This window comes from Poeciliopsis prolifica, unplaced genomic scaffold, assembly GCF_027474105.1.
Source record: "Poeciliopsis prolifica strain line A6 unplaced genomic scaffold, Auburn_PproV2 SCAFFOLD086, whole genome shotgun sequence".
Taxonomy (NCBI): domain Eukaryota; kingdom Metazoa; phylum Chordata; class Actinopteri; order Cyprinodontiformes; family Poeciliidae; genus Poeciliopsis; species Poeciliopsis prolifica.
Genome location: NW_026562461.1, coordinates 1,127,646 through 1,145,000, shown reverse-complemented (window position 1 = coordinate 1,145,000; position 17,355 = coordinate 1,127,646). Strand labels below are relative to the sequence as shown.

At 37.6% G+C, this 17,355-nt stretch overlaps 1 protein-coding gene across 2 annotated transcripts in view; it reads left to right on the top strand.

Annotated features, from left to right (window-relative positions):
• The window catches only part of cemip (cell migration inducing hyaluronidase 1), a 124,344-nt gene that overhangs the window by 86,510 nt on the left and 20,479 nt on the right, over nucleotides 1-17,355 (top strand). For both annotated transcript variants that reach the window (XM_055022442.1, XM_055022443.1), the window contains exons 17-23: nucleotides 1,938-2,023; nucleotides 4,320-4,451; nucleotides 6,452-6,487; nucleotides 8,074-8,226; nucleotides 8,527-8,707; nucleotides 14,966-15,181; nucleotides 17,143-17,354. In XM_055022442.1, coding sequence (XP_054878417.1) covers nucleotides 1,938-2,023; nucleotides 4,320-4,451; nucleotides 6,452-6,487; nucleotides 8,074-8,226; nucleotides 8,527-8,707; nucleotides 14,966-15,181; nucleotides 17,143-17,354 — 1,016 coding nt within the window. The remainder of the gene's footprint in view (nucleotides 1-1,937; nucleotides 2,024-4,319; nucleotides 4,452-6,451; nucleotides 6,488-8,073; nucleotides 8,227-8,526; nucleotides 8,708-14,965; nucleotides 15,182-17,142; nucleotide 17,355) is intronic.

Sequence of the window (17,355 nt, the reverse complement as noted above, 5' to 3'; positions counted from 1 at the left end):
TACAGCCAAAAACTACCCAGGAGTTCATGAGAGCAAAAAGGTGGAATATTCTGCAATGGCCAAGTCAATCACCAGATCTTAACCCAATTGAGCATGCATTTCACTTGCTCAAATCCAGACTTCAGACGGAAAGACCCACTAACAAGCAAGACCTGAAGGCTGCGGCTGTAAAGGCCTGGCAAAGCATTAAGAAGGAGGAAACCCAGCGTTTGGTGATGTCCATGGGTTCCAGACTTAAGGCAGTGATTGCCTCCAAAGGATTGGCAACAAAATATTGAGAAAAAACTTTTTTGTTTGGGTTATGTTTATATGTCCAATTACTTTTGAGCTCCTAAAATGTGGAGTGTTTGTAAACAAATGTGTACAATTCCTACATTTTCTATCAGATATTTTTGTTCAACCCTTTAAATTAAACGTTACAATCTGCACTTGAATTTTGTTGTAGAGGTTTCATTTCAAATCCAATGCGGTGGCATGCAGAGCCCAACTCACGAAAATTGTGTTACTGTCCAAATATTTCTGGCCCTAACTGTACATCAAGATGTGGTTTAAGTTGATAGGATGTCGGCAGGATGTCTCCAGCTGGCACTCACTGAGAGCGTTTGTAATTAGAACTGTGACGATAATAATATTAATAACAATAGTACTACTACTACTACTAATAATAATAATAATTTTGTGGTCTAAGAAAGAGATTCAAATAATTGACTTTTGTATCAGATATCCAATGTCGGAAATGATTTCACTGGACTTATTTCAAGCGGTTCTTAAAGATAGGCAACAAGAGTCTATGAAATAGTGTCACTACTTTTAACTTGTTTTATTGTTTTATACTTATATTGTTTTATACTTGTGAATATGTATCAATTGGTTTTATTTTGTAGCCAGGTTATTGTGTATTGCAGACTTCGAGGGACTTGGTTGAGATTGGATCTCAAATCCTGTTGAGATCCAGATCTCAATGGGGTTTACATGGTTACATAAAATAATAAAAAATAAAAAGTAATGGTCATGGCTGGATTTGGACACAAAATTGCAGAGCATTTGGTCTCGTCGCGGCATTTTGGGGCTCAGTGTGAAGGGGCCCAGTTGGTGAATCTTGCTTTGGTCATCCTTGTGTTGTCCTGGAGAACAGGTCTGTGGATCCCCACACCCACTACTGAACATAGTGGAATGTGCAACAGTTTTAAATTCAATTGAAATAACTTTGTTTCGAAGGGGCAATTTTAAGGCACATACAAATTGACTGAAAAGTGATAGCTCAGACAACATAATTCATCAAATTCACACTTGTGAAAAATGTATGTAAGAGGTAAGGGGTACAGTGTGACTCATGACTAAGTGCAGTGTGAAGTAATTATGGAGCCTATATGCAGTATTGTAGCGAGAGTTAATATTTGGGTTGGGACAGCCAAGCTGCATTCCAGTGTACAGGCAAAGAGAAGTGATGTGCACTGGCTGCCAGTTATAAATAGTTTTATTAGTCAAATTCTACATGGTGTAAATGGAAAGAATAATAAATTCTTGCTTTCTTTTCTGCAGGCTACAGTGGGAGCTGATGCACAGGATGTCGACTTCTCAATTCTGCATGAAAAAAATCTGATCAAAATATTTACATTTGTTAGGAAGACTTACCAAATTTCAGACATTATACGAATTTCAAAGCTCCATGTATACAAAATATAGCCTGAATATAGAAAAATATTAAAAAAATAAATAAAATTGATCATTTCAAATACTTTTAGAATAAAGCCTAGATTTGACTTTAGTTAAAGTGGTAATAACACGCACAAACTTGCATAATATCAGCTTTGTGTGTAAATGGTATACACAGAGCTTATAAAAATAGCTTAAATATTTGAGATATAATTATAATCATTTATTCTTACCATATTTTCATACCTAAAATATATTTTGATATATATTTTTTATTTTAGGCTGGAATGATCCTTGATAATGGAGTGAAGACTACAGAGGCCAATGACAAGGACAAGAGACCCCTTCTGTCCCTAATTGGAGCCAGGTTAGGTTCACATAACAGTCTTATTCTTCAGCAAACAGTGTGGATGTAATTAAATATTTCTATTTATTTCCTATTTCAGTAAGTTTTTTATGTGGCCACATGTATGGCAATGACAAGACATTTTCTATTCACACTTTTAATAATTTCAGTACATGTTGGCAAAGAATAAATGACGTCTCTTCCAACTGTGTGGTACATACTTGCACCACTAATTTCAACAGAGATGAGTATAATAATATTAATAGACTTATTATATACCTCCCATTTTCTTTTAATGGGATACCTAGTCTTTGGCATGCTAAGGTGGTATTGATTACAATTATCTCCAAATTCACAATCAGTTAATTATCCATAAAAATAAAGCCATACAAGCTGATTACATTAAAAGGCCTTTCAGTTTAATTTAGTCTTATCTCTGTCCATGAAAGTTACCCTTACAGGGAAAAAATCTTTCAACTCTATCAACTCATTAAGCAGATTCAGTTCTTAAATCTATAGAATAAAAATGTTTCACAGGGATGGAGTCAAGACCAATTCTTCCAAGACTAAAGACCATTATTACACCTTGTGAGTCAGAGACCTGATGTTCCGAGACCAAATATGTAGAACGTCCATAAATATTTTAGGACAGTGCTCTTTTAAATCAAAGCACCAAATGCCTTCCTGTGTTGTAAACATTCACATGCAACAAGATTTTGCAGATGAGATGCAGTGGTGAGCTCATCACTGATGTTGCTTTTATTTAATATTGTGAAGATTTATGAGTGATATCTTCACTTTGCTCGTTAATTTTCCTCTGTGTCCCAGGTTCTTACAATATTTAGTTTGTTGTGCTTCTGCAGGTGAAGAAAACAGGAAGTAAGTTTTTGTGATTTTGACAAAGACAAAAAGACTGATGGGCTGTTAGAAGTACCAATTCATATACATACCAAGTAGCATGTCTCCTCTTCTATTTAGTTTTGCTGTGATTGTTCATAAAAGCACTAAGTAGAATTGAATTAGTAATCTCATATTGCTAAAAATCTTGTGTAATGACAATAAATCCATTGTCTTCTAGTTCTCTGGGATCTTGTCTCAGTGGAAGCAGCCTAAACAAGGAGACCCATACTTCTCTCTCCTCAGTGTTCCCAGGCCAGCCAAGAAAGATAAACTACCCTTACCCTACCATTATGTCCTGGCTCTTCCTCTGGGTACCTGCGACCCCTCACCAGGGAGGGTCAGGGAGGAGGCATCCCAACCAGATACTTGAGCCTCCTCAACTGGTTTCTCTTGACATAGAAAAGCAGCAGCTCTACTCCGAGTCCCTCCAGATGACAATAAGTCAAATCAAATTTAATCTATGAATTTTAGTTACAAAGCTTGCTGTTTTCATTGGACTCCAACAATAGCATTAGCATTAGCACCAAGCTCATAGCTGTGTAAGCTAAGAGCTCTGTTTGCAGAGCCAAATGGGCTTGACACACGGGGAGAGGAACATTTTCTGCCACTCTGGGTGGGATGTGATGGCGACAATCTTCTGCACTGCGTTGCATGTGTGCCGTCTACATGTACAAGCTCATAATCTCATATACATGAGGAAATGAATGGGGAGAGCACTTACAGCACTTTAAAGAGAGGAATCAGTCTGATTACTAGACTATACTAAGGGGAAAAATGGTCATTAGTTGCATGCCTTCACTCACTAAGGATTATGAGGTCACATGAGGTGGGGAAGTCCTTATTGAAGATCATTTTAGTGCTCCTCTTGACTCTGGGCTTCGCACCACAGACAAAAATAAATTTTATAATCCAAAATAATGTAAGTAAATAGGCACAGAGACGGATGTCAATGTTATTAGTAGAAGGCAGAGGATGCACCTTGTAGCAAGGGTTGAGGTACAGATATCAAAAAAATAGTGGAGGGGTGTCAAACTCCATTGCTCAAGGGCCGGTGCCACAGCTACAAAACACTGGAATGAAATGGCTTAATGGCCTCCTTCTTGGGTAGATCAGTTCTCCAGAGCCTTGCTAATGACAATTATTCTATTCAGATGGTAGCATTAGCACCAAGGAGAGGCACATCTCAAAGTTGCAGGGCATTGGCCCTCCAGTACTGGAGTTTGACACCTGTGACATAGTAGATGTCTATTAGGGACAAGGCAAGACGGAGATAATCCTGTGGCATAAAGTCAGAAACTTTATGTCGCAAACTTTAGTGGAGGGAACCCAGCTGGAAAAGTTATAATGTTGACATGACAGCATGAATTACAATGACAATATAAATGATTACACTGTGCTACTTTGGAACATTGCATAGGTATAGCCCACACCAGGATGCAGACCTCTTCAAACCCAGAGTTCCTGCAATCATCAGTCATTTTATAGCCTACAAAAACCAGGATCATGGAGCCTGGCTGAGAGGAGGAGATGTGTGGCTCGATGACTGCCAGTAAGTACATATGAAAATTCTAATTGTCATTCTGACCAAATGAATGCATGTTTGTCTGAAGTAATTATACAAAATATTTATATAAATATATACAAGAAATCTTTCCTGCCAACAATCGTCACCATCTTCAGTTATTCTTTGAAGAATCTGAATTAATGAACTAAAACATTTAATTTTCCTTTGGGCTTAAAATACTTTTGAATTGTATTTGAATTTTTTCTTTTTATATTATATATTTTTTTGGTTAACATAGTGGCACACTTGGACACAGGAGCGTTCAGTTCTCTTAATAACCAGAGAAGTCACACATATTGATGGATAAATTTAGTAAAAATTTGATGAGTAAATTAATTAATGCATCTTTTCAAAACATACATGCAGCAATGAATTGTGGGTGATGCACTTGCGTGAGGGTGGAAATAGTCCCCAAAATGGGCGGGGTGAAGGGCGGATGTGAAGAATGTGGGACATACTATGCACTCAAACCCTTCAACATGAACGCGCATTTGAAGGACTGGAGTGCATGTACTGGGACAGGACCAATCCTAACCCTTTCCTCTCGCTACTTCCTGTTCTGCCTCGTGTTCTCCTTGTGTCTCCTTGCATCGCTTTGCTGTTTTTCCTCTTGGATTATTGGCTTGTGTTCTGCTCTGGACCCCTGTGGGGTTTTTTTTAAGTTTATTGTTCAATTATCTTCATTAAATCTATATCATCTACTGAACATCTACTGCTCTGCATTTGGGTCCTCTTTAACCAACATATTATGACAATTATGTTTTGTTTGTGTAACCCGCAATTAGTCAAGGACTTTTATTTTTGTGGGCCCACTTTCTGTGTTGCCCTAAACTCCAGCACACAGTTTAAAGATCCTCACCTGTTTCCGCTGTGATTGTGGCTTGCTGTTTCCAAACAAATTCATCCAATCTTTGAATCCACCGATTTGATTTGATTTGGTGAGTTTATCATCGGATATAGCAGTACTGCTTTTACATGTGAGGCTTTTGCTCGATTGCTTATTGGAGGGTTGTTTGATTAGAATGATTGGCGCTGCTCACCTGGACCATCACTGGGATTCAGTCACAGCTGATTGTGGCCCAGTAGCCCCACTCTCATGAGAAGGTAACTTGTTGCTGAATTTTGTGTGTATTTTGACACGTTTGAGGCAATGTAGTTAAAATGAAACTGATCAGAATGTACATACATTCTGATATTGTGCAATATATTTATTTCATTTTTTTTCTTTTTCACACTGAGTATTTGACAATTAATTTCATTTTTCTTTGATATTTTTCAAGGGCAATTTAACTTTAAATTGATTAGCTTGAAATATGATTGATACTCTTTTTGCTTTTCTTTATTTAAATAGTGGTTAATTTAATCTGATTACTGAAATGGTTATGTATAATTATTAGGAATCTAATTATGGATTTGCATTTAACATGCATAAACTAAATGCCTAAATTTAATTATTTGCTTTATATTATATTTGTTTTTGTGTTTTTTTTATAAAAGGCTTAAAGTGTTTTCTGACCTTTTAGGTCGGGGGTGTTTGTCCTGATGGATCAGATCCTCATCAGATCTGAAGATGCCGAGCTTGAAAAAGCACTATGGACTTGGAGTCAATTATCTTGTGTCTCATTATGCTGTTGTAAAACCAAAAGTACTGTTTCCTGTTTTTCATTCATACCTCCGACTCCTTAAAAGGCCGCTGTTCTGATGCTGCTTTTGTAGCTGCAATTAGCTGCCAAGTCCATCAGTGTTACATTTGGGATGCAAATAACTTAGTTTTTACTTTTGTCTACTCCTTTTAAACTGTTTTGCATATCTGGTTTGATTTTGTGTTTGATTTTTGTTTTGAAACAAACTAATAAACTACAGCAAATGAAACATTAACAATCATACAATTACGATCCTAGAAGTCCTTTTTTAAAAACTTATAATACAACTTTTGAGCTTAGGAGCTTAATTGGTTCATCTTACTGACTTTGCCATTTCTTTAGATTTGCTGACAATGGCATTGGTCTCACTCTTGCAAGGTAAGACTTTCAATATATTCTATTATTCTTTCTCTTCCTATGCTTTCTTTATGCACTGAGAAATGGAGGTAGTTAATATAGCATTAAAAGTTTCTAAGAGTCACATGAGTTGGAATAGGCCTGAATGCTCAGTGGACTTTCCAAATCAGAGTATCAAGAGATATACACTTTTCATAAAGGGCTGTTTAACCTGGGGATTTGGTCTGGGGGCAAACACATTGTATTTTTTTTTCATTGCTTTTCTTTAATATCAGCAATACTGAGTAGAATAATTTAATATTACAGTAGATATAACCATTAACATAAACAAAAAAAAACTGAACAGTCATTTAAGAAGTACTGAACTTGTATTGATGCGTATTTGACAGAATATTCTTGAGAAAAAAACTTATTCCTTGTTTATCTTCTACAGATATACAGTATAAATGTATAGTGACATTTATACTGTATATTTGTATTTATTTTACATTTTGTCTTACTTAGCACTTTTTTGCTGTGACTAGAAATTTTTCAGACTCCTCCAATTACTTATTTCAAAAAAGAGACGGGCGACAAATCTCAGAACTTTGTGTTTTTGAACAAGTTAGTGACAACACATGAAAGCATTTACCTTGCAGCAACTGTCCTGAGTGAGAAACAAGTGCTGCCGTGGGCCTTTGTTGCTTTGTGGCAATGGAGTTAGTTGTACGGTGTCATAATCATGCAAATATGAACTCAGAAAGAGGACAAACACTTTTTCATGTATCGACTTCCTTTTGATGCTAAAATAGTTCAGTCTTTTGCCTTTTAATTTGATTCTTTTACAAACTTTTCATATTTTGTTGTGGCTTGGGAGTCAGACATGCATGATCTTAAGTATACCCAGTGATGGCAAAGCTACTTTGAAAAAGTTACTTTAATTAAATAACAAAAGAAGACTGTAATGCAAAGTGATTAGCGATAAGTAACTGTAGTCTGACAACAAATGGCAACACGTTAGATTGCTCGTTACTGAAAAAAGTGGTCCAAAAAGGTGACCCAGTAATGTGTTGCTGACAACACTGAGTATACCTGATCAAGTATACTTCAAAGTGCAGTCACATACCTAATGGACAACCAGAGATATTATTTTTTTCCCAAATCAAGTCTCAAGTCCCAAGTTCAGTCTTAGGTCTTTTTGTCCCAAGTAAAAGTTACATTTCAAGTCTTGGCATAATCATTCTCATGACAAATCCATGACAGGTCACCTCTTAGCCTACTGTAACTTATCACTGCAGCCTTTCTGTTCAGTCTGAAACTTCAATCTTTACTATTACTTAGCACTACAAGCCTGAATTGTTTGTTCTTTGGTCTAAATTAAGACATGGAACTTTAATAAATACACTTCCATGGTATGTCAACTGTTTGTTACTCTGCTTAAATGATGTCCTGTGTAAACATGCAGCAGTAGGGAAGGTTAAGATTGCAGTGTTCTGTCCTTGTATAATACATGACATGCTTTCTTTCATGTATGTTTTGATTCAGGCTTTTTCTCTCTGAAGTGAATGTCTTGGGAGATTTGAACACAGAAATGTTTATTCAACATGGGTTATTCCACTTTTTCACAGTGGAGGAACATTTCCAGATGATGATGGTTCTCATCAGGAGGTGAAGAACTCTCTCTTTGTTGGTGAAAGTGGTAATCGTGGGATGCTTCTTCCAGATAACATATGGGGTCCAGGAGGTTCTGATTTCTCCAGTCGGACACTGCCTCGTGGAATGTAAGTGGCTTTTTAAGGTTCTTGAATGAACTCTGTTCTTTTGAAGGGTGAAGAGCATCAGTCTATACAAAGTGCCACAAAGTCTCAAAACTAATGCTTTATGGTCACTGTGAAACTATCATGACGCTTCAGCAATGGGCTGATGAGTTAAATAAATTGCTTTTGTATTGAGTGTTCAACTTAGCCATATTCATGCAAGTACATAATGATAGGACTGTCACAACTATCTTGTAAACAAGGTCACAAATTCTGTACATGAACTGCTAATGAGATGATTGGTATGGCTTTGTTTCTCTGTAGAGATTTTCCTATTCGAGGCATGCAGATCTATGATGGTCCAGTCAATGTTCAGAACTGTACATTTCGAAAATTTGCAGCATTGCATGGACGACACACCAGTGCCTTTGGGTTCAGACTCAACAACTCTTGGCAGAGTTGCCCAAAGAATTATGTCACCAACATCACCTTTGACAAAGTTCCTGTAAGTTAGCAGTCACTGTGGAAATTTATGCTTTTTCAATTCTGTATAAATCAGTTTATTTTTGTCAAGTCATTAGTTTAATATTTAGTTTAGGCAAGTCTTTTCCATTACATTGTAATCTAACATGTTTAATTGTATATTTCCGGCTGTACCTTTTTTTTTTTTTTCAAACTAACACCATTTACTTACTTTAAATATAAATTCAATTTATTCTCATAATCTAACTGTCAATCATGTCATTTATTTTAATAGCACATTTTCTATAAGACAGATTCTCCCCTTGTGTCAACACAATTCTTTTCCTACAATTCTCATGAAAACTTGTCATTTTTCTCTGATCCCTATCATTACCATCATCACTACATCATCCTTCCTCTCAGTATTCTGGCATTTAAATCTGTGCCATTATGTACTATGTCTACCATGCTCATGGTGTGAGGATCTGCAGTTTCCTCATCGACCGAAAGCATTTTGCTGTGCCGTGCTTAGTGTTGGAGGCATCATGTGGCTCAAACATCTTGATGTCATCCAAAAAAGATGACATCATCTTCAGACCACAGTTCCTCTGTCTATTGTTGTAGCTGATATTTGAAAATCTGGCAGAAATGATGCACTAATCGACTGAGAAATACTCAGTCCAAGTGGAAGATCCCATGTTTACATCGAAACAAAGCGCCGGGAGGCTTCGTTTGTGAGACTTGTGGCCATGTGGGATTTTCTAGATCGGTTGTGGGCGGAGCTTGGTAAGGTCCATTATCATGCTAGAATGCTTCCCTGCGACCCAGTTTCCAGAGGGAGGGAGTCAGGCTCTGCTTCCGTATTTCACACTATATATTGGAGTTTATGAAATGCAATTCCCAAACACCTGCTACATTCATGCACCCCCAGACCATGGCATTCCCATCACCTTGTTTGACTGTCGGCACCACACATTTATCTTTGAACTCCTGACCTGATTTCTGCCACATATTCTCGAGACCATCTGAACCAAACAAATTAATCTTGGTCTCTTCAGACCACAGGATCTGGTTCCAATAATCTATGTTCTTTGTCAACATATCTTGACATATCTGTTTATAAGCTTTCTTGTGTGCAGACTTCAGAAGAGGCTTCCTTCTTGGTTGACAGCCATGCAGACCAATCTGATGTAGCATGTGGTCTGAGCACTGATGGGTTGATCCCCCACCTATTCAATCTCTGCAGGAATGCTGACAGCACTCCTGCACCTGTCTTTCAAAGACTGCATTTGGATGTGATGCTGAGCATGTGCACTGAGCTTCTTTGGATAACCAACACAAGATCTGCTCTGAGTGGACCCAACTAAAAATGTTGGATGATCTTGACCACTGTGCTATAAATCAGTTTCAGGGTGTTAGCAATCCTCCTGTAGCCTTGGCAATCTTCATGTAGCGCAGCAATTCATCTTCTAAGATCCTCAGAGAGTTCTTTGAGATGAGGTGCCATATTGGAACTTTCAGTGACCTGAATACTCACTGAACTGAGAGTGTGAGAGCTGCACTTCAATATCTAACACATCTGTTCCCTATGCACACCTTAGACCTAGTAACACTAACTAGTCACATGACATTTTCAAGAAAAAATGACAAGCAGTACTCAATACATTTAGGGGTGTAGTCTCTTAGGGGTGAACTCACTTTTGTTGCCAGTAGTTTTATCTACTGGAATTAAACTTGAGAAATGAATTCATGACTCAGACTTCACACCAAATAAACTGGACACCAGGTTTAAGGACTGGACATCCAAAGCAATCACTGCTCTGTGCACATTACCGAACAGCATCAGCTTAAATCATTTCAAATCACTTAAGTGAAAATATTCTTTGGACAAACAGGACTTTTATTAATATTTACAAATAAGACATTTTGTAAACTTAAAAATCAAACCAATTACTGACAAGAATGTAAACTTAATGGAAATTTTTATGAATGTCTTTGAATCAAAAATTAAAGAGAAAATTTTCTTGCTTATTTATAAAAACCTAATAGATCTCAAAAACAATTCGACCCGACAAATCAAAGCAAGATGGAAAAGAGAGGCCAATTCAATTTAACAATAACAGAGGAGGAATGGACAATAATGTGGAGATATCAATGGACATATAACAAATCTCTACAATGGAAAGAATTTGGATGAAGAAATCTGGTAAGATTCTTTGTCACACCGGCTCAGTAATGCCACTATGATGGAAATCCTCCTAAAAAATGTAGAAATCAAAACGCAAACCATTAGCACATCTTGTGGGATTGCCCAAATATAAAAGATTATTGAAAAGAGATAAATACTGCCTTACAATATATTTTCAAGCAGAACTTTCTTTTAAAAATCACTTTATAATCTTTCTCAGGGAAGTGCAGTTAAAGTTTTGATTTGACTGTTATAAGGCTATGGTCTACTTTTGCATATTATTTCAAATGGTGAAGTTAGTTTGGTGATGCAGATGCCTACTATCATGTAAATGATACTTTGAGAATCAATAAAAATATAATAAAAAAAGAAATGAATTTAATCAAAATATTCCATGAATATCTGTGTATGTATTCCATCTTAAATAGGGGTGCACTAATTGCAGTCATCTTACCGATTGCATATTACTGATCTTTAAGAAGTTTTACCTGCTGATTTTGACTGATACAATTTTTTTTTCTGAAATGTTGCTTAAGAAAGTCACTTTGTTTAGGTTGATAATCTCACCACCTAAGATCATCAAGGTTGTGAGTATACTTCTTTTTGAGATAAACTGTCACAAATTGAAACTCTTGTAAAGACAAGAGTTTAAAATAAGTTCTCTCTCTCTCTTTCAAAACCTGCCTTTATTATTTTCATTGGCAGCATAGTAACTTCCACAATTGTTCTTGCTACTCACTGCTTCTGAACACCATCACTGTCAAGTACGTTCACCAGGAAAAAAGCCATTTTATGCAGATGTAGATACAGTGTAAATATGAATTTGTGCTATTTGGTCTGGGATTTGTAACATTTAATTTTTACTGCTAAAAACAATTAAGCTGTAGCTGGCCATATGTTTTTTGCTGCTAATAATTTATGCATCTAAAAACAAACATTTTTACATCAACTTATTAGGTATGTGAAACCTCTCCAATTAAAATTGTTTGAAGGCACTGAATCAACCCAGTACTGGTCCATATTCTCAAGTGAGAAAGACTCACCTGGCATAAATAAAATGTTAATCTATTTTACGTGTAACATGGGGGAAGGGGCCCGGATCGTGGAAGAGGACGTGGCTGTAAAGCCAACTGGTAGACCTCTCAAATACTAAATGATCTAGGGTTTCCCAATTAAAGAAATACTCAAGTAAGTCTGGCTTAAAATGATGAAACGGAAATAGTGTGCAAAAATAAATATTTATTCATTCTTTTACAATATTAAAAATATACTTTATTATTCTAATTCTAAAACCTGATAGCGCACAAAACACAGGACAGAAGCAATCTGAGATTTAAACAAAAATAATTACAACCCAAATTAATCATGCAAATTAACACAGACTAATGTTACAAACAGAAAAAATAATACACAAGAAAGAAATCCCAAGCTGCGTCAGCCCCGCCTTATGTTGCGGTGCCCAATCAGCTGATTTAAAATAAAAACTATGTTCCGGTTCTGTGGCGTGAGCCTCTGAGAATGTGCACGTAGGAGAGCGCATAAAATACAACAGCGGCAATCTGCAATACGCATAAACAATAAGAAGTTGTCTGTTGACCATAATAAAGCCTGAAGGTAAAATGAAAAACTAGAACCTTAATCCCCACACAGAATCCATTCAGATGCTGCTGCTCCCTACAGAACAATTAGAAATGACATAAGAAAACTAGTAGCAACAATAAAAACGATCTGACATTTCACAGGACCAGCAACAGGTGACATCAAAAATCCATTTACTAGTGACGTTACGTGACGTGCCGAGGCTTCGGAGCGTGTGTCAGTAAAGGAAGGGACGTTTCCGTAAAGCGCGTATCGAGGCTTGCTTCATTTAGGGGAGGAGCCGAAAAATATTTTATTATACACATATGTATATACATAATTTAGACAAATGATTTCATCCTACACTTTTTGTGACGTCATTCCCAAGAGCCATAATAGACAAAAATTCAATGCATCACATGTGTTAAGATACAGCTGGCTGTGATTCTACACCTGGCCAGTAGGTGGTTTCATGAGCACATGAAGCTTCAAGAAATGAACCCTTTCCTGAACCAGTTGGCTCAAGTGGTTCAATGCCTCATGAGGCTTCATCTCACCATCACTACCATTTACCTTATCCATAATCCAAATCCTGGACAAAGAGCACGGCGCCAGCACGGCGCCAGCACTCGTCCAGCCATGATCCAACTGTGCACAACAATGGGTCTGACACACACTTAACTTGGCGTTCACACTCAGTGCCTATATACGCTAATGAGCCCGACTAACCAGAAATGACAACATGTTGCATTCAAGGGCCTGAAACGGGTGGGAATTTACAACTTCATATAGACAGCCTCCAACTAATACACCACCCCGTTACATATGTAAGAGAAATACATTTTTAATATGCCTGCATGTGTTCCATCTTAAGTTGGGCTGTACCAACTGCAGTTTTCTTTTTAAAGATCGGATACCGATCTTACTGCTAAAAACAGTAAGATCTTTTTTTCGTCTGAAATGTTGCTAAATGTAGCAAGAAAGTCATTGAGTTGACAACAGTGGGGTGAATGTTAGTTGCAAATGTGCAGACATGACTTGGTGGGCTGGTCTGTCAGTCAAAATACAGCTTAGGGCCCCATGGAGGCTAGAGCCGGCCCTGCTTAGGAGTAGGTGTCAGGTTGCATTGTGTTGCATTCAATATTGCTGGGAAAAAGAGATTCATGCCATGGCTATTTCTTGAATTCATAGTCGCTAGATGGGGTGACAACAGGGGTGGAAGGCTCTCAGTTGGGGTGGCACCTGCCAACCCCTGTCACCCCAGTAGATCTGCCCTGGCCTGAGGGGAAATCCTGCTTAGAATGACCAAAAGTGTTTCTATTTAAATGCCAGAAAACTTAGTGAGAAATTTTTGAGATTTTTTTTGTAACTTTTTTCAAAATCAGAAGTTCACCTACATTTGGTATAAGACTTCTGACTTGAGTCAAACCATTTGCATTTGTTTTTTGCATTTGTGGGAGGATGACTGGAGTTCAAGCTCATTCTTCCCGATAAAATTGGTGTAACTGAGTCAAGTTTGTAGACCATCTCGCTCTCATGTGCATTTTCCCGCTTCTCCATAGAATTTAGATCAGCGCTTTGTGATGGCATATATAAAACATTGATTTGCTGTGCTTAAAGCACTTTCTCCTCACCCTGGTTGTTTTTTAGGGTTATTGTCCATTTAGAAGACCAGTCTGTGCCCAAGATTTTACTTTCTGTCTGTCTGATATTGAATGTTCTTTCCTCATGATACCATCCATTTAATGAAGTGTACCAGTTCCTCTTACAGCGAAACAATTCTACAACTGTGAAAGTTGTAGCATCAGTTACACAGTTAGGGTGCTACAACTGTCCTTGTTTTTCCTCCAAATGTTGATCTTACTAGCCCTAAAGACATTCCTCTCTGGGACCAAGCAATTGTCTCCTTCTTGAGCAGTATGATGGTTGGACATTCCCATCATGCCTATACTTGCATATTGTTGTTTGAACAGCTTCAATGTAAATTGTTCCCAAGGATGAAAGAGATTTGTGCACAATTCTCTCCTTGCTGATTTCTTTTGACCTTCTCATTAGGTCAAACAAAAAAAGCAGAATGTGTCAGGTATCACCTTAAAATATATGCACAGGTGTGACTCCAATGTATACAAGTTTGTATACGTCAGCTAGCATGTGGAAGTTTAAACCCAAATTATACACAGAGAAGTTTGGTCTGATTTCTCTGCAGACAGTGAGGAAAAATGTGTGTATGTCATTTTATTCAGTGTATTTATGATTATACAGTTGAATGTGCTTGGTAATGGCATCTTGGTCATTCATATGTGAAGATCATTTCATAATTAGGGGAGTTGTAGTTGAGCAGTTATTATTTAGAATTCATATTTGAATGAATGTGTTCATGTTTAGAGGCACCAAATTCATATATTTTTAATATTTTTGAATTTATGGAAGAAATTAAAAACCACCTCAAAATGGTACAGGTGCAATGCATTAATTTTGAGTGATGCCTTTTTCCACACATCAGCCAATATGAGCAGATTTCTCACTTCGCTCCAGATCACGTCTCGGGTATTCTTTGGAGAACCGGGTCCCTGGTTCAACAAGATGCAGATGGATGGAGATAAGACAACCATCTTCCATGACATTGATGGATCAGTTAGTGAGTATCCTGGAGCATTTTTGGTTAAAGAAGACAACTGGCTGGTCCGTCACCCTGACTGCATTGATGTGCCTGATTGGAAGGCTGCAATCTGCAGTGGCCATTATGCACAGGTTGGTCAATCCCCAGTTATCATCATCATCAGACATGATTATGGCAACAGATCCAATATCTGTGTCATTCCTTAGACACGGACAGTAAAGGATGCGTGAAACTATGAATTTTAACGAAAAATATTTATCTATAAAAATTATACAAATACAAAAATGACAGCTACCGTTTACCATTTCCTTTTCCTTCTTTTCTAACAATACACAGTTTACACGGTCAAAAACTGGATTGCACCGTGTCCAAACAATCCGTCAAGCGACAAACTGTCGATAGAATTGTTCCTTTACAACATATTCCCAACAGGAAGTAAGCCTTTCAAAATAAAACTAAACTTCACAATAAAAATTGTCTGAACAATCTTCTTAACTAAGTATGATAAAATAAAACAATCAAACCATCAAACAAATTAGTTACATATTTTCTATTTATGGCTCTAACAATGATTAAGGTTGAGAGCCCGCAGAAATGAGTGGACAGCCTATGCAAGGCATGGCTGTTTGCCCAGCGGAGCAGGGCTGTGCACCAATATTAGCCTTTACCATAAAATAAAAGTCTCCCATTGCCTTGCACAATATTCCTCCGCAAGAGTGAGAAACAGAGTGGATTTCTGAACACAAAAACAAGTTTTAACTCGCCCTCACGCCAACAAATATGGCTCTATTGGTATGAAAGTCGGTCACAACACCATCTCTCTTTCGTCTGCTATTACAGTGAATGAGGCACAGATATAAAATGTGATACTGTCAAAGACTATCAAATAGCCCTCTCACACATTTAAAATGGTTTTCGAATATGTATCAGTTCCTGTTCGGCCTACTTTTTTCAGAAAAGTTGTGTATCTAACAAAGATAGAATTCTTTCTCCAACCTGTCTCTCTCTCTCTCTCTCTCTCTCTCTCTCTCTCTCTCTCTCTCTCTCTCTCTCACACACACACACACACACACACACACACACACACACACACACACACACACACACACACACACACACGACAGTTGGCTGAGGGCGGAGCTGACCTTTAGAACTACAATTAATGGCAAAATTCTCAGAGGAGGGCTGCTTTGGCAGTTCACTAAAATAATGGTGGATTTTTTGAGTTACTACAGAAGAAACATAGACATGAATACTTAGACGCCTCACTGAACTCTTGAGTCCTACGTTACGTCGCCGCCATCTTGTATATGTCAGTAGAGCAATTGGAGCTCCCCAAGTCATGTGCTGTGTGGACTTGTTTCAACCGTTTTACAATACAAATTGGATACATTGGCATTAACTTTCACAGGTCAGGATGAAAGAAAATAACATCATTTTTACTTGCAGAGTAAAACTCACCAGAAACTCACTTCTAAACTTTCTAGATATCATTATTATTATTATTCTCCAATGAAACACATACTCCAGTCCCCGGTAACTTTTTCTAAACTTTATTTGGTATCCAGTTTCAGGACCATACGGAAGAGGATTAAAAAGAGGGAAAAAAAATAAGACCATTCTGACTTTAATCTCAGAATTCTGAGAAATATGTGGTAATACAACACCAGCCTCTTCTTTGAAAAAAGTGATAAAAGATCTCAGTTTAGCTAACTAAACATGAACAAAGGATGCTGGCTCCCATTGGGTAGAACAGTACATTTATTCTCAGGATTTCTGTGTTTGAAACATTTCATGACACAAAAACCTGAAAAGTTTTCGACTTGGTCGACCACATACGGAGGCATAAACACCTGCATATGACTAGGGGGGCAGTGGTGTGTCGGGCGAGGAACATTATAGTTAATTTTGATTTTTCACTGACACCTTTAATTTGGCTTTGGTGTTAAATTGTCCTTCTGGGATAGAGAGGTTCTCTGAGACAGTGATAGTCAGATACCACAGAAAATCTCAGCAAAGTTGCTTAATGAATTCATTTTTGTTTCATGTTCTTCCAGAATATCATTTACTTCTTTTGCTATGTTCTTCCCAGATCTACATCCAAACCCGAAAACCTGCCAATTTGAACATGCAAATAGTGAGGAATGAATATCCTGACTGGCCACTGACATTAGAAGGTGCACTAGGAAAGAAGAAGCATTACCAGCAATTCCAGCCAGTGATCACATTAGCCAAAGGCTACACAGTCCACTGGGATCAGACAGCACCGGCAGAGGTCACCATTTGGCTCATCAACTTCAATAAG